The sequence below is a fragment of the Staurois parvus genome, unplaced genomic scaffold (genome assembly GCF_062004578.1).
Source record: "Staurois parvus isolate SC_StPar_1 unplaced genomic scaffold, SC_StPar_1.0 ptg000813l, whole genome shotgun sequence".
Classification (NCBI taxonomy): Eukaryota; Metazoa; Chordata; class Amphibia; order Anura; family Ranidae; genus Staurois; species Staurois parvus.
In genome coordinates, this window is record NW_028318609.1 from 4,011,352 (window position 1) to 4,037,571 (window position 26,220).

Below are 26,220 nucleotides of genomic sequence, written 5' to 3' on the forward strand. Positions count from 1 at the left end.
ACAATGTACTGATTTAAAAGCAGAACTACTCAACTAAATAAAAGACCTACATTTGACTAGAATAATGTATATATGTTTAACCACTTGCCCTCTGGAAGATTTACCCCCATTCATGACCAGGTCATTTTTTGCTGTTCGGCACTGCACTATTTCAGCTGGCAATTGAGCAGTCGTGCAATGCTGTACCCAGACAATGTCCTTTTTTTCTACACAAATAAGAGCTTTCTTTTGGTGGTATTTGATCACCTCTGCGGTTTTTACTTTTTCCACTATAAACAAAAAAAGACCGAAAATTTTAAAAAAGAACCCCCGATATTTTTCACTTTTGTTTATAAAAAATATCCAATAAACTCAAAGTTAGTCATAAATTTAGGACAAAATGTATCCTGCTACATTTCTTTGGTAAAAAAATCCAATTACATGTATATTAACCGGACTTGAATATTAATTCAAGTCCGGACACTTTTACCTCCTTCCTGTACAGGCCAATTTTCAGCTTTCAGCGCTGTCACACTTTGAATGACAATTGAGCGGTCATGCAAGACTGTACCCAAATGAATTTTTTAGCATTTTCTTGAGACAGATAAAGCTTTATTTTGGTGGTATTTATTCTCCACTGGGATTTTAATTTTTTTTGCCATATAAATTAAAATATCCACATTTTTTTTTTAAAAAGTGTTTTTTTTATAAAATTTTGCAAACAAATAATATTTCATCATAAATCTTGACCAAAATTTATTTAGTTATTTTTGTCACAGGGTTTTGAAAAAAAAAAACAACTATTTTTGTTTTTTTTCTTCGTTTTCCAAAAACGTGTGGCAACAAAGGAGATTTGCAAAATACTCACCATGCCTCTGAGCAAATACCTTGGAGTGTTTACTTTCCAAAAAGGGGTCATTTGGAGGGGGGGGGGGGGAGGTGCTTCTACTATCCTGGCATTTCAGGGCCAACATTAGAAGCTTATGCCACACATCACACACTCTTGAAGACCAAGCCTTTTCTGACACTTTTTGATCACATAAAAAAACTTTTTTTTTTTGCTAGAGAATTACTTTCAACCCACAAACATTATATATTTTTTTTAAAGCAGAGGCCCTAGAGAATAAAACGGTGCGTGTTGAAATTTTTTATATGTCACCCAGTATTTGCACAGCGATTTTTCAAATGCAAATCTTTTTGGGAAAGATACACTTTTTAGAATTTTAATGCACAATATATTGTCCAATTGTTTGACAAATAATAAAAGATGATGTTACGCCGAGTAAATGGATACCAAACATGACATGCTTTAAAATTGCGCATGCCCGTGAAATGGCAACAAAGTACATACATTTTTAATATCAAAAGGGAACACTTTAAAAGCCTTTACAGGTCACCAATTTATATTTACACAGGAGGTCTAGTTCTATAATTACTGCCCTTGATCTGACGTTCGTGGTGATACCTCACATGCATGGTGCAATCTCTGTTTACATACTGACACAGGACCAAAGCTTGTGTTCGGCTTTGCACACGAGCACTGGAAGGGGGGAGGGGCAGGGGGATTTTTTTTTTTTTTTTTTTTTTACACTGCCCCTTTTTTTTTTAATCACTTTTACTGTTAACACAGGGAATGTAAATATCCCCTATGATAGCAATAGGCAGTGACAGGTATTCTTTTCTGAGAAATCTGGGGTCTTTTAGACTCTAGATATCTCCTCTGCCCTTAAAGCATCTGATCAAACCAAGATCGGTGCGATCAAATGCTTTCCGAATTTAAAAATGGCATAGTTAAAGTCCGGGCGAAACCAAAATGATGAAATGCTCGTAGCTTCCGGTCTCTTAGACCATAGAGATGATTGGAGCCATTCTGGTCTCTGGGACAGAAGAGCCCAAGAAAACTGTGGAAGGAAGCAAGGGGGGGGGGGGGTTCAGCAGCTAATTGGCCACTAGGATTGCTTTAACATAAAAGCTGACCACCAGCTTAAAAAAAAAAAAAAACAACACCAGGATGATGCCTGTAGCTGCAGTCATCATCCCAGTATAACGACTCAAAGTCCGGCAATGTAGAAGTACGTGGATGGTCCATGTTAAGCATACATGAGCAGAGAACATGGGGAGTCCAAATATACTGAATGAGGAAAGAACAAACAGAGGGCGCACGGGCCTAGTGCATTACCATAAAAAATGTTTAAAAAAAAAAAATAGGTGTTGTACTCACAAACGACAATGTAGTCAAGGCACATCATAAAGAACAGCTGGGTCAACACCGCGCTGAGTAACAGTCCGCAATAGGAAGTGTAGACATCCAATAGTCTGACGCGTTTCGAGGACTTGCAAGGAAGAGGCAAGTCCTCGAAACTCGTACTAGCGATCACATGATCACCAGGTCCCGTTCACCAGGATCTTCATTCCGCTGTGCCCGCCGGACACAGCAGTTGCGCAGCGCCCCCCGTGTTAGTACAGCCAGAACGACGTACCCATACGTCGATTTGCCTGTAGCCCCCCCCCCCCCCCCCCCCGTCCACAGTACATTGCGGGTGGACGGGAGGGAATTGGTTAAACTAGTTTCTCACTGTTTCTTTGTAACAAACTCCTGTATAGCCCTACGTAGCAAGTCTCAGACTGGGAGAGGAAGGAACAGCAGTGCTACACAGTGCTGTCAGCGTCAATATAACACAAAGAGCTTATAGATTGAGCAAAGGGATGGCCTCATCATAAGCTATCCAATCACAGGCCAAGGCAGGTCCATATCCTAGATGTATTGCTTTAAAGCACCTACAAGAGGAAAGAACAAACATGTAATATATTGCATCTTGTATAGCTTGTGATTAAACAAGCAATCAGTGCTCACGTACACAGCATCCAAAGAGTTCACAAAACAGGTGGATGGATGGAAATCCGTCATGAGCATACAAAGTAAACAGAGCAGGACGCCAGATTAGTGTATGGTTAAAAACAACACTTTTAATTCCTTTTTCTCCTTTTTATCTGAAATACCTGTAGACTGCTCCAGGTGTCGGAGTTTTGGTGCGATATACAGATCACCGCAATCTGGATGGACTGATAGGGCTGCAATGCACAAGCAGGGACCCACTGCAAGATGATAGATTGGCAGCACCTCTCCTCTCACTCATGTCACTAACAGGCAGGCAGACAGGAGAATATATCAGGCTTGGGGGGGGGGAGGTGTGAGGGGGGCACAACGCATTTCCGAGGCCCTGCCCCCTTTTTCAAGCTGGCTAGCACAGGAAAAGGATGGAATTAAAGAGCTGTCAGAGATTGGAGTGGGCGGAGCCAGCCAGGAAACTGCTAATGGCAAGGGAACAACAAATGAGTGCGGAATATCAATGTTAAGTGTGACTGAGGGGTAAGAGGGTAAGACCCAAGACTAAATAAAAGGTCTTGCAGCTGTTGGATCGAGTCCAACCTTTCAAGGGAGGTAACTTGTAGTAACAAGGCAAAGAAAAAAAAACAAATAGCAAGAATACAATAAAATAGCAACATGTAAACAATTAACATGTTGTAAACAGATCTACCGCACATGTAAAATATTCAATATTGAAAACAAACTAACAAAACAATAAATGAACAATAAAACACTAGTGTATGTACCCTCAGGTAAATATATATCCACGCACAGAAGTTACAAATTCTTAACATAGATTTTTATCAATATTGTGCATATAAAAAATACGTACATCATAAAAGAAAAGGAGAACATTAGATACATAAAATTCCAAAAGCTTAAAACAACCCAGGATATTATATAACCATACTAATCCCAAATTCTTCATTTACACCTTTGGGTGCCAAGGTGTTCAGGGAAAATAAGCAAAGTCTCCCTACTGCAAATCCTCTGGAACCTCTCCTCTGCAGAGTCACAAAGTGGATTAAACTCCACTACCCAGACTCTTGGACCTTCTGTGGATTTATCATGATGAGTGAGGAAGCGTCTGGAAACACTGTGGTCATCCCCGCCCTCCTCAATGAACCTCCTGTGCTCCCCAAAATGGGTCCTTGTACGCACTGTGAGGCCCATGTAGAGGAGGCCACAGGTGCAGGACATGCAATAGACCACGTGTTTAGTGGAACATGTGTACAGACCAGGGGCGGACTGACCATTCGAGCACTCGGGCACTGCCCGAGGGCCCGGGGTCAGTAGGGGGCCCCATGATATGTTCCTGGTACCTTTTTCATAGGCTTTTTTGAGTGTGGGCAAGGACACAGGGGCCCCATGATCCCCCATTGCCCGGGGGCCCCATGAGTTGTCAGTCCGCCCCTGGTAGAGACTGTTTATAGAAGAGATCTTTCCGGAGGAATCATGGAATGTCTTTTGACGATGTTGTACATATTGGCACATTTTGTGAGCTGTCATATCGCGCCACCTCCCTGACACCTGGAACAGTCTACAGCAGTGTTTCTCAACCTTTTTCCATTTGGGGCGCCCTTGAAAAGTATTTTCAGCCACAAGGCACCCCTGTCCAAGGCGTGGTTCATGTTACTGTGTGTTGTGAAACGCACGCAAAATCACGCTTATTCCTGATCTGCAGACAAATGCTCTGCTCTTTAGGTGTACCATGAATTCTAATGGTACCAAATACATTGGCAAACCCAGGTGTTTTTGGTGTGGTGCAATTTAAAAAAAAAAGGATCAGGGACATCTTTCCCTGCATTTCTGCAGGAAGGGCAGCCAATTGAAATGAATGGGCTGCCCTACACGCAGCCACACAGATGTGAACGAAAGGCTTGTTCACCTGTGAAGTTGGAGGGTGGTAAAACCATGCAGTTTAGCTGCTTTTACCACCCCCAACTACTTCCCCTTAGCTACAGAATCAGTAGCTGGGGGTGTACGCATGCTGTGGCCGCAACTGGAAGTATACCTCCAGGTGAATGGGGTTGCACTACAACCACATGTGTTGTGGTGCTGTGATGCGGCATTTACAGAGTTAAAACAGGTGGTGAGGAAGCATCATATTGCCTATTTACCACCTGTCAAATGCCTCTGAAAAGCGATCTGAGCATGGATTGCTTTTTAGAGGAGCAGCAGTCGTTGCTGATATTAAAAATAAGCCCTAAAACAAGCAGTTCAGATAGTACAATAGGGGTCAGGATTAAAAGTAACATGCCGCTGTTGCGGGCCCTCTATTCTACTCCGTCAGCTCAAGTTTCCATTCGTGGACATAAATCAGTCCCTTTTTCGATAGAACGAGGAACTAGACAGGGATGTCCTCTTTCTCCGTTGCTCTTTGCGTTGGCGATGGAACCTCTTGCGATTGCTATTCGCGCTGATTCCACTATATCGGGTGTTACCTGTGGTCAAAGGGTTCATAAATGCGCCCTATTTGCCGACGATGTTCTTATGCACATATCTAATCCTCGAACGTCTCTGCCTGGTTTCTTCCATCTGTTTCATCGTTTTTCTGAGGCCTCCGGTCTTACGCTCAACTCATCTAAAACTGTTGCTTTAAATATCTCGTTACCAGATTCAGAGGTTCGCTACTGCCGGGAAAACTTTGATTTTCAGTGGGCCCCTGGTTCTCTCCCCTATCTGGGGATTCTCCTTACGAAATCTTTATCGACGCTATACCAGGCCAACTATCTCCCGCTTTTCAAACGACTTAAAAATGACTTATTTGCCTGGCAGGATCTTTCACTTTCCTGGTTCGGTAGAATTAATTCTATTAAAATGACCTTCCTACCTAGATTATTATACTATTTCAGGGCGTTACCAATTCTGATTCCCAAACGAGAACTAGTCTTACTACAGGCTGCAGTCTCCAGATTTGTATGGAGGGGAAAGCGCCCTAGGCTGAACAAATCTACCTTATTTTCTTTGAAGAGGCATGGCGGTTTGGGACTCCCTAATCTTTTCGCATACTTTCAGGCGGCCCAAATAGCACAACTATCTTGTACTATGGCCAGGGGATATGTCCCCCAATGGGTTGGGATTGAGGCTCTTTCGTGTAGTCCATACGCTATTGGTACTCTTATGTGGCTTCCCAGTAGATTGCGCCCTCCTATTTTGTGTCCTACTCTATCCTATTCATTGTCAGTGTGATAGATGGCGAGCTCGTAAACCTTTCTTCTCTCCGCATACCCCGTTGGCTCCGGTGTTTGGTAATCCTGAGTTTGCCCTGGGTTTGTCTTTCGCGAGGTTCCAATGGTGGATTAATAAGGGGTTGCTACGTATTGGGGATTATTTGGATGGGGTTCGCCCTCGGTCTCTTCATTATTTTGTGAATATTTGTGGGATGCCTTGTGGAGAGATATTTCGTTACTATCAACTTCGCTCTTTTATTGATAGCAAACTTAGACTACTCACGGAACCTTGTGTACTTACTTCCCTCGAGGTCTCCTGTGGGGCAAGTGGGATGATGCGAGGTTGCTTGTCCATTGTTTATGCTTTGTTGGTTGATCCTCTAACTAAATTATCTTACATGATTCTATGGGAACGGGATTTAAATAGTTCATTAGGATACCTGGCGGACTGCGGCCCATGCCCTATCGAAGATTTCGATTAACACTGATCTTGTTGAATCGAACTACAAAATGCTACTTCGATGGTATTTGGTTCCTGCTCGCCTAGCCATAATGTATCCTTCCGTTTCATCTGGCTGTTTCCGATGTTGTGGTCAAGAGGGTACCATGTTCCACGTCTGGAGGAAATGTCCAGTCGTGAGTAGGTTCTGGATCTGCATATTTAATTTTCTTTACTCAGTGACAGGGATTAATATCCGTAGATCTCCGGAAGTGGCCTTGTTTAATATACTACCCTCTGATGTTCCCAAAAAATCGATTAAATTAATTTTATATATCATATTGGCGGCTCGCATTACCATAGCTAGGAGTTGGAAACAATCCTTGATCCCGCTGGATAGAGTGAAACAAAAACTCAACTGGATAATGGTTAATGATAAACTGACGAGTATCGTCACTGATGATGTGTCCAGATTTGAGAGGACTTGGGATCCTTGGATTAATTATATTACTGTATCGTAAGTATCTGGCAGCTGGCCCCCCCCCCCCCCCCCTTTCTTTCACTTAAGAGTACTTTCCTTTTCGTCTCTCTCTTCCTCTCCTTTTCTACTATTCGTTGAAACATTTTTTTTTTCTCTCTGTTATTTTTGGTTCATTTTGGTTTAATTTTTGTGTATTGATCTATGAAACCTGTATGTTTTGATGGCTATGACATTTTTTGTGTGAACTGTAATGCTATTGTCTGCTAATCTTTTTATGTACCTACCAGTGTTATGATTATGATTCTACATCTTGTTCCACCATGCGGGTGGGCCCTTTTTTTTCTCTTTTTTTGTTTGCCATCTTGTTTTACGCTTTAATATGCTTGTTTCTCAATAAAAATCTTGAAATATAAAAGTAACATGCATACACATAAAAACACACATACATACATACATACACCCTGTTCCAAATTATTATGCAAATTCTATTTAAGTGTCACAAAGATTAAATATTTAGTTTTTCAGTTTAACTCATGGATGGCATTGTGTCTTAGGGCTCTTTTGATCACTGAAAACAATCTCGGACACCTGTGATAATTAGATTGGCCGGTGAGCCCAATATAAGGAAAAGCTATTAAAGGACGGTGTTCCACTTTATTAGGCAGAGCACCATTTTCAAGCAATATGGGGAAGAAAAAGGATCTCTCTGCTGACGAAAAGAGTGAAATAGTTCAATGCCTTGGACGAGGTATGAAAACATTAGATATTTCACGAAAACTTAAGAATGATCATGGCACTATTAAGAGATTTGTGGCTGATTCAGAGCACAGATGGGTTCGTGCAGATAAAGGCACATTGAGGAAGATTTCTGCCAGATCCATGCATCGGATCAAGAGAGCAGCTGCTAAAATACCATTACATAGCAGCAAACAGATATTTGAAGCTGCTGGTGCCTCTGGAGTTCCACGGACATCAAGTTGTAGAGACCTCCAGAGTCTTGCAACTGTGCATAAACCTTCTATTTGGCCACCACTAACCAATGCTCACAAGCAGAAATGGCTGCATTGGGCATAAAAATACATGAAGACTAATTTTCAAACAGTCCTGTTCACTGATGAGTGCTGTGCAACCCTGGATGGTCCAGATGGATGGAGTAGTGGATGGTTGGTGGACGGCCACCCTGTTCCAACAAGGCTGCGACATCAGCAAGGCGGTGGTGGAGTCATGTTTTGGGCCGGAATCATGGGAACAGAGCTGGTCGGCCCCTTTAGGGTCCCCGAAGGTGTAAAGATGACCTCTGCAAAGTATGTGGAGTTTATGACTGACCACTTTCTTCCCTGGTACAGAAGGAAGAACTATGCTTTCCGTAATAAAATCATCTTCATGCATGACAATGCACCATCTCATGCTGGAAAGAATACCTCTGCATCAATGGCTGCTATGGGGATAAAAGGAGAGAAAGTCATGGTGTGGCCTCCATCCTCCCCTAAGATCAATCCTATTGAGAACCTTTGGATCATCCTCAAGTAAAAGATCTATGAGGGTGGGAGGAAGTTTACATTCAAACAGCAGCTCTGGGAGGCTATTCTGACATCTGGCAAACAAATTCAAGCAGAAAATGTCCAAAAACTCACAAGTTCAATGGATGCAAGACTTGTGAAGCTGCTATCAAATAAAGGGTCCTATGTTAAAATGTAACGTGACCTGTTAAAATGTATAAAAAGTTAAAATGTTGTTAAAAGTTTGATTGAAATAGCTTTTTATTTCAGTAATTATGCTGCAAACACAACAAATGACAATTTTTAGTTCTTTACAACCTATAAAGTGTTTTGAAACTTACTGTGCGTAATAAATTGGAACAGTGCAATGTAAGTATTTTATGTTTAACTCGGGTTCAACTGGCAACCAGGACGCCACGGCACCTCTGAAGACCTCTGGCGGCACCCCGGTTGAGAAAGGCTGGTCTACAGGTCTTTCAAATATATTGATTCTTACCAGTCTTAAGATGTAGAGGCAGAATTAGTTTTTTGCTTTCAATTCCTTTAGGAGATCCTTCCAGTAACACATTTCATAGGATGACACTACTTAATTTCTGTACTCTGTCTATGGAAGAGCAGCAATGTCACTTTACAACAGGACTACACAACACCTCCCCCTTTCCTTTTCACCATAACATGGGGGAAAGGGGGGGTTCTCTAGGTTACAAAGAATACTGGGTAGAATGATAACCCGCAATTGAATTATTAATGTTTGAAAACACTAATAAATATATTAAGGCCTCTTTCACACGGGCGGGCATTCTGTATGTCCGTTTTTCATCTGTCCGTTTGAAAAACGGACCCCCATGTATTTCTATGGACTTGCGGATGTAAATGGATGAACATCTTTTTACATCCGCTATTGTCCACATCTGTTAACATTCGTTTTTCTGAACGGAAGAAACCCCTATTTTTCTTCCGTAAAAAAACAGGAACGGACGAAAAACGGATGTCAACGGATTGTATGCAGCCCGGTAGGTCAGGAAAGGGGGGACAAGGTGCTTTGAGGGCATGTGGCCTGGTATGGTTCAGGAGGGGGGGGGGTGCTTGCTCATCCCCCCTCCCCCTTTCCTGACCTGCCGGGCAGCATGCTCATATAAGGGTCTGGTATGGATCTTGGGGGGGGACCCCATGCCATTTTTTTTTTTTATAACTTGGCGTCTAAGTTTTCCTCAAAATCCAAACCAGATCTGAAAATTTGTTATGGATGGAGGGGGAGACCCCACGCCATTTTTTAAATTATTTTTTAATTGGCGGCAATTTTTTTTTGACATTCAGCTGTTAGTGGAGAACTCCGCTGGCAGCTGTCGTCTAAAAACGGATGAAAAAATTGATGTAAACTCATCCGTTTTTTTTCTTTGAAAAAACATCACTGAAAGGAAGAAAGAAACGGAACGCCCGTGATAAAAGACCCTAACTGACAATGAGCACAGAACAGACAAAATCTTCAACTGAGCCTGGGTTCACACTAACACGGTGCAGCTCATCGCATGTGACTTGCACAGGAACCACACTGCATTCCTGTGCAAATCACATGCGATTTTTGTGCAATGCAATCTGAGCCATACATTTTGTATGGCTCAAATCACACCACATTTGCACCAAAAAAGCGCAGGACCCTTTTTTTGTCTGCACCAGAATCGGATCGCATGTGTGTGAACACCCATATGATCCAATTCTGCATATCGCACCGCATTTTGCGAACCGATTTCAGGGTGTTGTTAACTCAAAATACACACCTGCAGCGGTTCGCCTGAACAGGGTGCAATTAAGATGCAGTGCGGAAATCGCACAGAAACCGGTGCAAATTCCGCACCGCATCAGTGTGAACCCGGGCTGAAACACATAATTGCAGCACAGTTCATTTTGTAACTTAACCCTTTGCTCACTGCAACTGGTAGATCAACGTTCCCCTTGAGCAATAACCCACACAGAGGGTATGTTTAATGAGGAATGTTGACACTTGTCTGAAAAGGCTGTCTTGGACAGCTCAGGGACCCACTAATAATCTGGAAACAATCATAGTGGTTCCCAACCATGTGATCACTATATCCGCTATATTATAGTGACAGCACCAGGGGTAGAGGACACACTCACTTCGCTAAGCTTTCAGCCCCTGCAACTGGCACTGCAGAATGAAGGTGGCATTATGCCTTTGTTTATTGATGTAACTGTCCGATATAATTGCAGTGATTGACAACTTGCCTTCCACAGACTTCAAGTCATTAAAACAAGGTTGATATAATTTTTTTTAATAAAAGTGACCTGTGTGGCTCTACAGCTTACATGTATGGTACATAGAAGATGCCACCAATCGTGGTTAAAGTGATTGTAAAACCTCATCTTGTAAACCAACCCATTCCATTTAAAACAGAAATGAAATGCAATACATTTGTGTATACATATAAACAAAAACATTTTTTTCCCGACTTTTTAGGCTCCATGCACACTGGACGTTTTAAGAACGCTGGTAACGTTAGTTGTAAAGTCACGTTAAAAATGTGAATTTTTCAGCGGTATTTAGCGGGTTTATATTAGCGTACAGTGACGTTTTGCCGTGTTTGCTTTTTTTTTTAGAGGTCCAAAAACGCTGGTTTGCCACTATTTACCGTATTTTTCAGCATTAGAGCGTTTTTACAGCTAAAAACTCCTCTAGAAACCCTCTAATTTTGTTTTTTTTTTCCCAGCCAAAAAACGCTGATTACAGTCTATGTGTGCATGGACACATAGGATAACATTATGGGGAGTTTGCTGGCTGTAGAAAAAATTTTCAAAAGCCAAAAACAGCTGCTGTAAAAATGTCCAGTGTGCATGAGGACTTATAAGTAATCACATTCCCTCTGTCCTCAGCTGCATAAGAGCTGGGGGAGGTGAAACAGCAGCACACTGATAATTGTTTTGGGGGCTTGCAAATTTTTTTATGTGAAAAATTTTTGAAAATGCCCTGGATGTGAGGTGATTAAAAAATATAATACATACATTTAAAAAATCAAATTACTGGTATTGGGCCCACCCAAACAGAAGGCACGAACCCATCACACAGCGATAGATGTTTTAGGGGCTGCAGCCAATATGGAGACGTCCTCCATATTTGGTGGTCCTGTCCACACCTAGTGGGGTTTTGGGCTTCTACATATACTCTGTTTTATGTATACATTCGCAAAGAGGCCAAATGCGCCCTTTCACACTGATCAAACCAGGGCTTATTTTCATACCATCAGAAGTTAGCAAACTGAGCCTGGAAGAAACCCTCTGCTTTGTTTTCAGCAGTGAAGAACAACTTGATCACCCTGATGATTAATGAGAAAATGACAGTATTTTACATGGCTCCCACTCCAAGTTTCTTAAAGTGTGGGAACCAGGGCTTTTTTTTTTACCACAGAACAAGTGGAGGAACTCCCGCCTTCTCAGTAACCCCCTAGTCTCTGCCCCCTACCCACCTCTGAGCACCATCCCTTGGTTCCACCCCCTACCCACCTCCCAGTACCATCCCTTTTAGAGCATTCAGAACCAAATAACATTTTAACAGTTATGGAATTTGATAATGATAGTAAGAATCAAGAGATTCCTCCCAGAAACAAATGATCCCCCAGCACTATAAGTCCGCCCTATCAACAATAGATCCCCCACCAGCAACAATAGACTCCAATGCAAAAATAGATCCCCTCCAGCAACTAAAGATCCCCCAGCAGCCAGCATCAACAGACCCTCCGGCACATCCTTGTCTTTACATACATTCAGTGCTGGAACTGCGTTCCCCCACGTTCCCGCTGAAAAAAAGCCCTGGTGGGAACCTTGGTGGTCCTATGCTCTTCTCCCCACCCTGCATCTGGCCAAGCCTTGGTTATTTATAAGTAACGCTACCTGAGCCTGCGGGAACCCTGCCTGCTCCCCCTCCCTTTCCTCTCCTTTCTTCACCCCTCCCCCACCCTTTTTTTTCTCAATTCCTTTCTTCTTCTCTCAGGCAATAGATTTTGCCTGTCCAAACCCCTATCCTACCATATGCACCTAAGTCACCAGACCCAGTCAATTCACACAGATCCATGGCTCTCCCTGCGAGGTCTTCCAGATGATATCCTTATGTTACAAATCATTATGTTGTAAAAGATCTTACTCTTATCTCTACAATATGCTTATCTGATGTGAACCCCCTGTGTGGGTGACCAGCTGTTTTGTCATCTTTACAACTCTTAATAAAAATTACTGTACCAGAAAATTTCAAATGACTTTTTTTAATGATGTTTTACAATGCTTTTCCATAACACATGAGTATGTTAACACCAGTTGCAGTGTACTGTCATTCATTTTAAATGGCACTCCAATGTACATACATGCGCATCACAGTGCAAACGTGTTACATTCCCTGTGCATTTTTGAGAGCTGAAAAACCAGTGTAGGTTCAGCTTTATATGCACGGAGATGCACTTAAAGCCCATTTAAAATAAATGTACGTTAATGCAAAGCAATAAGCTGAAAGGGATGGAGCCACTGCCGTTTTACATTAGTTTCTCATTACACTATTCAGATTATTATAATAAAGGCAAGCACTCTACAAGTCAGTGTAAGGAAGAACACAATATCGCAAACCATTTCTTCAGAACAGGGAATTAAACTGGAAGGCTGCATTCACACCTGAGTGTTTTGTAGCATGAAGCTTGAAGCTTCAAAACGCTCAGGGGAAAAAAAAGAAAATCAATACTTCTCTATGGAGATGGTTCACATCTCCACTCCAAATCGCCTGAAGCAGAAAGCGTGAAGCTCAAAAAAGTTTTGGAGCTAATTTAGTAACTCAAATTGGGCAGATTTGCACATTTTTTGGCAAGTTTACCTAGCATCAAATGATGCAATAGATGATATTGGGCATAATTCACTAAGCAGTATCTTAGGACATTAAGTTTGAATTCATTAAAAAAAGGCTACTAAAATACTGTATGAGTTATTTTACCAAGTCATACGGTATCTTAGTAGTGAAAACCATGCATTAATGTTTCAGCTGTCAGCAGGGTTCCCCACTGACAGCTGAATGTAAAAGAAAGAATTGGCGGCAAATAAAAAATAATTTTAAAAAAATGGCGTGGGCCCCCCCCCCCCCAAAATCCATGTTGATGGGGACAAGGGCCTCTTCCCCACAACCCTGGGCTGTGGGGGTCTGCGGGCGGGGGGCTTATCGGAATCTGGAAGCCCCCATTGGCAAGGGGGCCCCCAGATCCTGCACCTCCACCCATGTGAATGAGTATGGGGTACAGGGTACCACTACCAATTCACGAAAAAAAAAAAAACTGTAATGTGAAAAAAGACAGGAGACAGTCTTTGATAAGTCCTTTATTAAAAGAAGGAAAATAAAAAAAAAAAAAGTCCCCCGAATTAGATCCAAAGTCAATCACGATGCCCGCTGCCGCCAAAGAAAAAAAAAAAAAGGCTCAGCTTCCGTCGTCTGACTCTTCCATTGGCTTGACAGTTCTTAAATATGTAAGGGGCGAGGCAAACTGGTGACATCAGCCGCATCACCTGTGTGACATCATCGATTAGGGCATGCTGGGTAGGGGATTGGGGGGGGGGGTGGTGCAGGGTCACATATGTGATGGCCCTGTCCTTTACATACTTAAGAACTGTCAAGCCAGCGGAAGGACTTGTCAAAGACTGTCTCCTGTCTTTTTTCACACTACAATTTTTTTTTGTGAATGGGTAGCGGTACCATGTACCCCATACTCATTTACATTGGAGGGAGGGGGCGGGATCTGGGGGCAGATTCCAATAAGCCCCCCGCCCGCAGACCCCCACAACCACAGCCCAGGGTTGTGGGGAAGAGGCTCTTGTCCCCCAAGCACCCTCCCCCCATGTTGAGGACATGTGACCTGGCATGATTTCAGGAGGGGGGGGGGGGCAACCCTTTCCTGACCTGCCAGGCTGCATGCTCGGAGAAGAGTCTGGTACGGATTATGGGGGGACATCAGAATAAAAAAAAAATGGCGTGGGGGTTCCCCTCAAAATCCTAACCAGACCCAAAGGGCTTGGTAGATGTGGAGGGGGGACCCCACGCCATTTATTGTATTATTTTGTGATTGCAGGTTTTTTTTTTCTACATTCAGCTGTCAGTGAGGAACCCCTCATAGGTTGTCGTTAGGGACTTGGCGGCACCAAACTAAAAAAAACTGCTAAAACCGCAGAAACAAATTGCGGTAAAATATGCGCTGAAAAACACTACGTTAAAATGTAAATGGTGCCGAAGGAAGTATCATTGCACTGTCAAAATTACAATGGATTGTTTTTCCCCACATATTTTCGGATATACTTGTGTATATTTATCTGTGTACCTATCAAACAAACCTCTGATGGCTAGCTATAGGAGAGCAGTCCAAGCATGAACATACAAAGCATGACAACCTTGCTAAATAGCCAAACCTCAAGGTCTTGATATTTAATAGTGAAAGAGGTACAGTATGTTGTTGTTTTACTGTGAAGAAAGGGCATAAATAAAAGCTAAAGAGGTTAAACTGTTGAGAGCTTGACCCTGAACCACCACCGATCAGACCAGCTATAAGTTAGTCTTTATATGATTTGTAAGTCATATCGGTTTCGCTTTCCTGCAATCCAGACGTATAGCATTATTTTAGTATAAATTATGCTAATACTCCAGTGGAGAGAGAATAACTCTGGGCACTTCAAATGCAACAAATAGCCTGATTCATCAGGAAGGCCTCAGAAGGGACGTCAAATGTTTTGTCATTTAATCCAGCCTTTTTCAACTTGGGTGCCTTTTGGGTTCTTTAGGGGGCGCCTTGGCAAAATGCCTAAAAATTGGCCAAAACAAGCCAGTGGATGGACTAAAATTATATAAAAGGTTCTTTTTTTATTTTTAACTAACAAATGTTATACTTACCTGCTCTGTGCAATGGTTTTGCACAGAGCAGTCCCTATCCTCCTCTTCTTAGGACCCCTACCAGCGCTCCTGGCTCCTTCCTTTGACCAGTTCCCCCAATAGCAAGCAGCTTCCTATGAGGGCATTAGTGCGTGCTCGCTCCCGAGCCCTGCCCTATGTGTTCAAGACACAGAGACACGGGTCAGCCCTGCCCCTGCTCTCTAGCTTGCTGGTTGTGACTGACAGTAGTAGGAGTGCATGGCTCTGGCTGCTGGGTCTCTGCCAATGAGGAGAGAGACCTATGACAGCCGAGGTTCCCGTGCACATCGCAGGATCGCAAGGGGGTTCGGGTGAGTATTGGGTTGCTGTGGGGGGAGCAGCACAAAGAAGGATTTTTACCTTCATGCATAGAATGTATGAAAGTAAAAAAAAAACCTTCAGCCTTTACAACCACTTTAGGCCTGCCTGTTTTATTACACAATAACGTAGGTCTTTATTATGCAGCATTACAACCTTGGGCACCATGCAGGACAGCCACCAGCATCCAAACGACTGATGACATCAAAAATTGAAATGACAGGCATCTGAAGATCTTCTTGTATGCCCCTGCCCCTATCACATTAGGTGCATGAGGGAGAAGAGAAAAAACTGGAATACCAGTGTATAAAGGTATATTTGCTTTGTAAGACTAAAAAAAAAAAAATTTATACAGTTGTGTTCAAAATAATAGCAGTGTGTTGAAAAAAGTGAGTAAAGCTCAAAATCCTTCTAATAGCTTTTATTTCCATACACACAAATGCATTGAGAACACTACTCTTTCGCATCCCTTCATTGTGAGGAGAGCTTCTGGGCAGGCTTGGTAGACTCAGGAATCCTGGGCCTGTGGTGAAAAAGTGTTAAAGCGGAGTTCTTTCCCCCTTCCACTGCCATATTTGGCACCTTTTGGAGGGGAGTTGGTACCTGGTTTTGACAGGTACCCGCTCCCACCAGGTGGGCGGGTACCAGCAGTCAGTGTGGAGGAGAGATAAGTATCTCGTGAAACACCAGCGCTCCGCTGTCTGAGCCGGACAGACCGCTTCTCCCTGCTGGGTCCCCTGACAGCCGGACACCGCGACCCCCACCCTGAGCTCCCAGAGCGGAACGTTCCCAGAGCCGGGGCACAGGACACCCGCATCTCGGAGCGGCGGCCGCAGAATCCCGCTGAAGCTGGAATCACATCACCGGTGTAGGATGGAGACGGTGATCGTCACTTGACATATTGACATACTTGACGAATTGCCAATTCATTTATGAGGAGAATGGAGGAGGAATTCCAGGATTGATCTGGACCCGGGAGCCTGATGCCATCTCTTATATGTTTGACAAGTCTGTTTGAAACATCATTGCGGAGAGTGGAGGAGGAATACCAGGACTGATCTGGACCCGGGAGTTTGATGCCATCTCTTATGTGCTTTACAAAGTTTGTTTGAAATATTATTGGGGTAATTATCCACTACTACACGAGTTGGAGTGCTGTTTGTTCTGTTCAGTGGGTTAAATAACAACACTAAATTGTCACAGAGTATGATAGCACTGGTCACTTGAGTGGATCACTATTGCTGGTTGCAGTGCTCACAGATAAGTGTTTTTCACACTTGGATTTGTTTATATATTTTATATATATATATGGGTGTATATGTTTAAGCACATATATATAGATATATACTTATATTTTATTTTTTTCACATGCACAATTTTAGTGTTTGATGTGACTCACTATATATGGCACGTTTTTCCTTTTGATATAAGGATATTACACTATTTTGAGTTTTTTTTGTTTTTGAGGTATATGAATATTTGGACATGACTTGAAGATTGAAAATAAGAGAGATATTTTCTTGGAAGAAAAAAGAGGAATATAGTTTTTTGGAATTGCACTTGTGGACATTTAGATAAGGAGGATATTTATTTATATTTTATTTTATTTATTTATTATTCTTTATTTTATTTATGATTACTTTTTTAATGTATTAATATAATTTGGGAAAGGAAAAAGACTTTATAATTTATAACAAAAATAACTAGATCAAGGTTTTTCAAGGTTAATGTTAGGGTAAAAGGTCATAGGTCATGGTCAGTATGAGTAGATTTAAAAATAAAAAACATTTTTTAAATTGGTAGTGTCAGTGTGTTTTAGGGAGGATAAAAAATTAATAACAAAAATTGCTGAATTTCAAACCAAGCATCAGAATGGGGAAGCATCAGAAGGGGATTTAAGGGATAAGTTCACCTTTTGTAACATGTTACACCCAGATTCAGGGTGTAACATGTAATGATCAGAATGGCCCCCGCTGCCCACATCCCATACAGGCAAGCAGATATACTGACAGATCTGCAGGAGACCTGCATGACACCAGCGATCTACTGATCACTGGTGCAATGCTTTACAGGCTCCTACAGACAAAAATAACAGACGCACATTTCTTTACCTACAAAAAAATGTGCATTTACTATTGTTTTACTAAAAGGTGAACTTATCCTTTAAGTGACTTTGAACATAGCATGGTGGTTGGTGCCAGACGGGCTGGTCTGAGTATTTAAAAAACTGCTGATCTACTAGGTTTTTCACACATAACCAACTCTAGGGTTTACAGAGAATGGTCCAAAAAAAGAGAAAATATCCAGTGAGCGGCAGTTGTGTGGACTAAAATGCCTTGGTGATGTCAGAGATCAGAGGAGAATGGGCAGACTTGATGCTGGGACATTCAGATAATAGGGTCAAGATTTGGTATAAACAACATGAAAGAATGAATACATCCTGCCTTGCATCAATGGTTCAGGCTGGTGGTGTAATGGTGTGGAGGATATTTTCTTGACACCACCTAATAAAGTAGCCGGTGAGTGTATGTGGTATCACTACAATCGTCAGCAGCCGGATAATTTATTTTGGGTTGTTCTTTGGTGGTAAATTATGGTAATAGCAAGAAATATACTGCTAAATTTAAAAAAATTATTTTATTTTTTACTTTTTTGGACCAGTTTTTCTTTAATGATAAAAAAAAAAAATAAAAAATCAGGAGATATCCGTTACCATTTACCACCAAAAGAAGACCTGAAAAAAACAAGGTATTATCCACCGGGATAAACAAAGTAGCTGTGATATGTACAGTTTTACTAACACATGTCAAAGTTTCAAAATTGTGCTAAGGCATTCATTTTTGCTTTACTCTCAGTGACTAAGTGGTCACCGGAGTGGACATCAAAGACTGAATTGGCTGCTCAGCAGGCGCTTGTACTGAGCACCCAAGTGCTTCCGTGTGCGAGGGTAACCTGAAGGAATAATTTTTTTTTTCTCATTGGGGCCTCATTTACGCACACAGCAGATGCGCTTCTGCTGAGCGTCAATACAGCCCAACACTCCCTTTTCTTGAGGAGCACCCAATCGGTGCTCGTCACACTGCAAGGTCTCTCCCCTCCTTGCCATGCCCTGGGTGCAGTGCTGGAGACTGGCAGGGAGGTGAGTAGGAGATAAACAGTGCAATGTTAAAACCTTAATTAAATACGGTTTTCTATAAAATTATTTTAATTTTTCTCCAAAACAAGTAGATTGTCATGAGGGACAAATAGATTGGGCCCCAGATTTAGTCTTTTGGACAAGTAGTTTTTTTTTTTAAAATGTCCACACCCCTGATAGAGATAAGGGACATTCTTAAAACTGGGCAAATTACATTCTCTAGAGTGTCACAACACAAAACAATAGGTCCGAGGGCATCAGCTGTGTTGATCATCTTAAAGAAAGATTCCTGGTCTCTATTTGATCCCGTCCAGTTCATTTGTCTGGCAGACATGCTGCTGGCTGCAAGGATGGGTCTGCAAGAGCAAATAAGGTCTTTAGGAGCACTTCAAAACATCTATCAACAATATCCCGAAAAGCCTCCCTTCCCCCATCAAAATTACCCCAGAGTATTTCCTCCATTACAATTACATATCCCCCATCATAATGTGGGGGGGGGGGAGAGTGACAGGAAAGGGGTGGCAGTGTGAGGGGCGGTGCGCAGAGTGACAGATTGTGGGGGGCAACGTGACAGGAGGGGGCAGAGTGACAGGTGGGGAGCAGTTTGACAGGTGGGGGGCAGAGTGAGAGGAGGCAGCCAGAGAGACGGGGGGGGGGGGTTGTGTGACCGGAGGGGAAGCACTGAGACAAGAAGGGGGACAGGAGTATTGCTGCACTTTTTTTTTTTTTTTTTAAAGCGCTGGAAATGAATTTAGCCTTATACCAGAAAATTCATTTGAGTCATTCAAAAGTATTATTAATAAATGAGGACACTGTAGGGTTGACGTACTAAAGCACCTTGTTGGCAAATGGTCGCAGTTCCTTGCATGACCGACTACTTTTAGACAGAGAAGTGATTCACTAAAGCACTCAGTCAACAAATGCACACAATTCGGAATTCACTAATGGTCACATAACTTAGCGACCATCTGAATGAGTTCACTTGTTAGAACCAGGTAACAGCAGAGAAAAATCTTTTTAACCACTTGCTCTCCAGACCAGGTCATTTTTTAGGTCATTTTTTAGGTCATCGGTTAATCGTTAGGGAGGTGGTCTGGTGCTAAAATTATTGCTCTCATGCTGGCGAGCGCCGAATGTAACGCAATTGAGGTTTTCATGCATAAGCGCCCCCGATGTATTTTTTATTTTTTGCGCTATAAACAAAAAAGACTGACAATTCCTAAAACTAAACAAAAAAAAAAACCAAACACAAAACAAAATATTTTTTACTTTTTGCTATAAAACAAAATTTCTTCATAATTTTAGGCCAAAAAGTATTCTGCTACCTGTCTTTGCTAAAAGCAATCCTAATATGTGTAAATTAATTTACATGAAAGTTATATGGTGGTATATATACTGGCATTTTTATTATTTTTTTATACTAGTAATGGCAGCAATCAGTGACTTATAGCGGGACTGCGGCAGGCATTCTGCCACTGTGCGGGAACTAACTGCCACTGGCATCCCTAGTGACACCAATACAGTGATCAGTGCCAATAAAAAGCACAGAGATATACACAGCAGCATGTTATTGCTGGCAGGAGACCTGTGTTGTTTACACACAGGTCTCTTCTCTGTCATTGTTTCTTGGTGATCGCCGGCAAAGAATCTCCAGCCGGGACCCAGTGATCGATATCTGTAGCCACCAATGGCGGCGCAGGTAGGGTGGTGCGCCATACCCGGAAATACATAATCGTATATATATGTATGTGTGTGTGATTTTGCGCAGCCCTGTAGCAGGGAAGCGGTTAATCAGATATCCATAGTCTAAAAGACCCTGGATGTCTCCTCTGTACTCCCCTTAATGTAATTCATACAGATCACACTACAGTACAATCTTTACCGGCCATGCTGGCCAGGAGAACTGTCAGCGGGGACCGGAAGTAATGTCATACGTCACTTTCAAGTCAGGAACAATAGGGGGGGGAGGTGAACAGACGTGTGTCCGCTCTCCTCCCTCCCCTCTACCCAGCAGCACCCCCCTATGCTGGTCCCAGGCCCACACATGGGAAAGTAGAGCCCGGAATACATAGGATCAACAGTCAGCAGCTACAGTATTTGTAACTGTTCGCATTTATATTTTGAAAAAATTAGACTAGAGCACTTTGTTTTTTTTGCTTATTGCTGCCTTTTTTAAACCAGGGTGCACGGGCACCCTGGCAAAATGCCTAAACATTGCCCAGAAATTGTATACAAGCCAGGTGTGGAGAAAAAACACTACATCTAACAATGGGTGTCTTATGTGTGTGGATGCTGCATTATGTAAAACTATTAGTTTAGTTTTTTACATTTTATAATGGGGTGCCTTAGGATTGTGCATAATTGTAAAGGGTGCCGTGACTGAAAAAAGGTTAAGAAACACTGGTCTACTGTGATGTAGATCATATTTTATGGCAAATTACTGCAGAGAACCAGTATATACACCAATCTGAACAAGTAGTTTTCTACTTTAATGGACTGTAATCACTGATTTATAAACCAATCATGTACAGATGGTTAACATGGAACAGAATTAAGAGAAATGCTGAACAGGTTTTACTATGGATACAAATGAAGCAGCAGATGCATAGAATGACCTTATCCAGGAAGTTGCAGTGGATGTGGTTAGTGAAATTCTGCAAAAGGCTTTTAGCTGTGAACCATAAGAGTAGATAAAGGAAACAGGAATAGAGAGGTGTAACCAGCAACACATTCTTCAGGTGACCAATTGTTGCATGTAGAAACATCACACTGTAATGCAAGCATTACTATACACAAAATGAAAACAGAATGGTTTAGATGATAAAGCAGACACGGCAGTCACTTTTCACAATCAATTATTTGATTGCTGCTCCTTCTCACCTTTAGTATGTCCCCTCGTTTGAAGCTTAGCTCATCATCAGCTGTGGCTTTAAAGTCATATTTAGCTATGGCTTCCATGGTTACCGCAGCGTCGCTGACCTGCGGGGGGGCCTTCAAAACAGAAAGGCTGGACCCCTCCGCTGCCCAACCTCCTCAATGTCACGAAGCACAGTTAACCAATGTCTTGACTGCCGCAACACACTTGGCTGGTTGATGCTCCAAAGGTAGGAAGACGGCGGAATCACTTGCGGCCTTTAGGAAAGAAAGAAAGAATGCCTTAATTACAAACACAACAGCTTAGAAGAGAACTGAAACTAAAGCATGTTCAGTAGATGTCAACAGCTCGTCTACACAATCTCAGGCTGCAGCAGAGACACAGACAAGGAGGGAGGGACAGTAAATAGGAGGATCAATCAGGATTTTCGCAGTCTATAGAAAACAAAAAGCTGCTTTTTCAGGCATTTGAGCTTTTATTTCTCTGCCTCTAAAAGAGTTAGATCACTATAAAACGGGACAACAGGCTGTTCTAGGTATGTTAGGGCACCTTTAGGCTAGGTTCATACCTATGCAGGTTGCAGTTGGTGTGTTATTCCGGTGGATTTCGTGGTGCGGTTTGCTTTTTTCCACACAAATGTTTGAAGTGTTTTTAATTCGCTTTTCATGCACTTTTGGGATGTGGTAATGTTGCTAGGGGGAGGTATTTGTTTTCATGAAGGAAACGCATGTACATGTGTTTTTTATGTTGTTTTTTTTTTTTGCAGTTCCATTGAAGTCTATGGAACCAAAAACGCAATCTTCTGCAAGTAAAACAATCCCTGACAGTTTAAAAAAAAACTGCACCAGTAGCAAACACAGATGTGAACATGACCCATAGGAAATCATGTTTAATGGACTTCATGTACATGTATTTTTTATGTTTTTTTTTTTTTTTGCAGTTCCATTGAAGTATATGGAACCAAAAACGCAATCTTCTGCAAGTAAAACAATCCCTGACAGTTTAAAAAAAACTGCACCAGTAGCAAACACAGATGTGAACATGACCCATAGGAAATCATGTTTAATGGACTTCATGTACATGTATTTTTTATGTTTTTTTTTTTTTTGCAGTTCCATTGAAGTCTATGGAACCAAAAACGCAATCTTCTGCAAGTAAAACAATCCCTGACAGTTTAAAAAAAAACTGCACCAGTAGCAAACACAGATGTGAACGTGACCCATAGGAAATCATGTTTAATGGACTTCAGTGTGTTTCTGCAAATCTGAAAAAGCATAAGTGTGAACCTAGCCTTAGGTCAGGTATCTGCACTTTTTACCAAAGGAATGCCTTTATTGTCATAGTCTCAACCTGATCTGGCAATTAGTGTACTATCAGGGTGTCTCCTAGCTAAGGATGAAAACATAACTAAAAAAATAGGTCTCTGGAAGAGCAGCTTAAGTACTTCCTCATCCTTTCTTGGAAAACTAAGAAAGGCTGAAGTTCTTCTTACTCTCTTTATTCACTGGGCAAGGTTCCTGCAACATAATGGTTAATACAATATATATATATATATATATATATAAGATACTAAAGCAAATGTTTAATGTGCTGATATTTTTACCTCCCTCTCCCTCAGCCAGTGGGTGGATCAAGCCACAAAGCCATGGGTTTTCATTGTGTACCATTATAACCTTCCAGCCGCCATTGGCATCCTCACAACCAATAATGTAATGCATTGGCTGATGAGATTGACATCCAGTGCCTGCACAGCATCCTTGTTTGCCTATCACCATCAGCACTGGGATCTGGAATAAGGGACAGAACCCAAGGGAGAAGAGAACCACTGGAATATTAGTCGGTACCTAGGTACAAAGGTGTGATTGCTTTGGAGGAATAAAATCACCTCTAATGTTGAGTGTCCTACATATGTAGATGCTCTGATTTGGGGAACAGATGCAGTATTGGACCGATGCTGCATCCATCTAGGCAAGTATGATTGTTTACTTTTTCCAATTTCCAAACTTTTTTAACCACTTCAAGTCCAGACACTTTTACCCCCTTCCAATCCAGGCCAATTTTCAGCTTTCAGTGCTATCATACTTTGAATGACAATTGCACGGTCATGCAACACTGTACCCATATTAATTGTTTAGCATTTTTTTTAGACAGATAAAACTTTATTTTGGTGATATGTATTCACCACTGAGACTTTTATTTTTTTGCTATACAAATTAAAAAGTCCAAAAATTGTGAAAAAAAGTGTTTTTCTTATAAAATTTAGCAAATAATCTTTCTTCATAAATCTTGGCCAAAATGTATTCATCTATCTTTTTAGTAAAAAAAATAAAATAACCCAAATTAGTTTATAACCAAAAATTATAATTTTTAAAAACTTTTTTTTACATTTTTATTTTTTTTTATATTATTTGTTTATTTTTACATACTGTCACCCTAACAGTACAGTGTCACCAAAGTGACACTGTACTACTTGCGGGGGGTGATGAAGATTTTTTCTTTTTTTACACTGGTTGCTTTTACACACATAAAACCTGTAAAAGCAATCCTAGATTGTAAGCTCGAAAGAGCAGGGCCCTCGAACCCCTCGTGTATTGTTTTGTTACTGTATTGTCTCATGTTCTGTCCCCCACTATAATGTACAGCGCTGAGCAAACCTTTTGGCGCTATATAAATACTGTATATTTATAATAATAATTTCTCCTGCTCTCTGGCTGCATTCTTGCAGCCATTGAGAAATACTGTGAGAGCTGTGATTGGTCACAGCTTGTCACATGGTACAAGGCTGTTGTGAATAGCCTTGTACCATGTGACCTCTGTGATCATTCACAGATTTCACAAGTAGTAAGCAATGATGTCAGGAAGTGACATCTTGTTTACTACTATTCATGTGATCACTAACTGGCCAATCAGTGATCACATGATCAGGACCTCACACAGAGGTCCCATACACTGATCGGTCACCGATCGCAGTGCCGCTCGCTCCCAGGGAGCGCACACAGACAATGGATGTGGGGGGACGTTTAGAAACATCCACCCAGTCCGGCAGCGCTCCCATCCGGCCGTTTATGTACATGGGCCAGAAGGGAAGTGGTTAACCACTTGTCTACGTACTGGTTTTGCTCACAGAAAAAAGATTAATTAAAACCCCCAAACGTGATATTTTTTAAAAGCAAATACCCTTTAGTATAAAATGGTGGTAGTTGCATTTTTTTTATATCACAAGAATAAATCACTCAGATTTAGTTAAGATATAAAAAAAATGAGGTTGAGATGAGTAAACAGAAATCCAAGGTGTCAAGTACCAAAACTGCACAAATGCCTGTGAGACAAACTATGGCACCCAAAATAGTCCATAAGCAATTCTTTTAAGGCTCCATGCACATAATAACACTGGTAACCATAGCTGTGTAAAGTCACGTTAAAAACGTGAGCTTTTCAGCGGTTTGCCGTGTTTTTGCATTAGTGTTTAGCCGCTTGTTTTGAGTTTGCGATTTTTAGCGGGGTTTTTTTTTGGTCAAAAAAGTCCAAAAACACCAGTTTGCCGCGATTTAACGTGTTTTTCAGCATTACAGCTAAAAAAAAACTCCTCTAGAAACCCACTTGTCCTGGGGGTTTTTTCCAGCCAATAAACGCCCCGGTCAAAAAAAGTTGATTACAGTCTGTGTGCATGGACACATAGGATAACATGCTGGTGGGTTTACTGGCTGTAGAAAAAAATGTCAAAAGCCAAAAACAGGCGCTGTAAAAACATCCAGTGTGCATGAGGACTAAAAGTCTTATCAGGTTTTCCATTTAAAGTTAACTGTGAATAGCTGATACAGAATTATTGCTCTCACTCCAATGTTCATAGTGATGTGCAATTACCATTTTTATACATAGGTGTACCTGCTACATGCATTTATGTTCTTATGTGCATATATTTGGGGTACTCTTTTTTCAATTGCTATATTTTTTTTTCTTCAAGCTATTGTCATCACACAGGGGGGCAACAGTTGGCCTTTAATGGGCAAACAGAAAATGCTAAAAAAAAAAAATAAAATGCAATGGTTTCTGCACAGCATAATTGGATCAGTGAGCGTTTGTTTGACTTCCATTACAACAGAACTGGGTTTGCAGCGAATTAGCTGCATGTATATATCACACTACATGATGGAAAGAAAGACTTGCAGTTCAAGATAACACTACTGCTGAAAAGGAGAGAAGTTATCAGGCTTGCTCAGACTCCGTGGTAAAAAAAAAAAAAAAAAAAAGTAATGCACAGAACAGGGCCAATTGTACACAGAAATTACGAAATAACATGAAGGTTTTAAGCATTTAGGATGAAAAAATATATATAAAGCACTATAAAAAACTCTTCTAAAATACTGCAAATGGAACAGCATACCTTGGCCCTATAAGACCTATCAGAAAAGTACTCTCAAATCTGAACACCGTGTTATGTCTAAAATGAACTCATGTCTGAAAACTAACAGGCGAATCACAAAACTGCGGTTTATAATCTGCTCCGGCCTACG

The 26,220-nt window shown here is 41.5% G+C and overlaps 1 protein-coding gene across 2 annotated transcripts in view; it reads right to left on the reverse strand.

Moving 5' to 3' along the window:
• The window catches only part of GRB2 (growth factor receptor bound protein 2), a 101,011-nt gene that overhangs the window by 17,474 nt on the left and 57,317 nt on the right, over window positions 1-26,220 (reverse strand). For both annotated transcript variants that reach the window (XM_089654915.1, XM_089654914.1), the window contains exon 2: window positions 21,712-21,963. In XM_089654915.1, coding sequence (XP_089511041.1) covers window positions 21,712-21,789 — 78 coding nt within the window. In that variant the 5' untranslated portion in view covers window positions 21,790-21,963. The remainder of the gene's footprint in view (window positions 1-21,711; window positions 21,964-26,220) is intronic.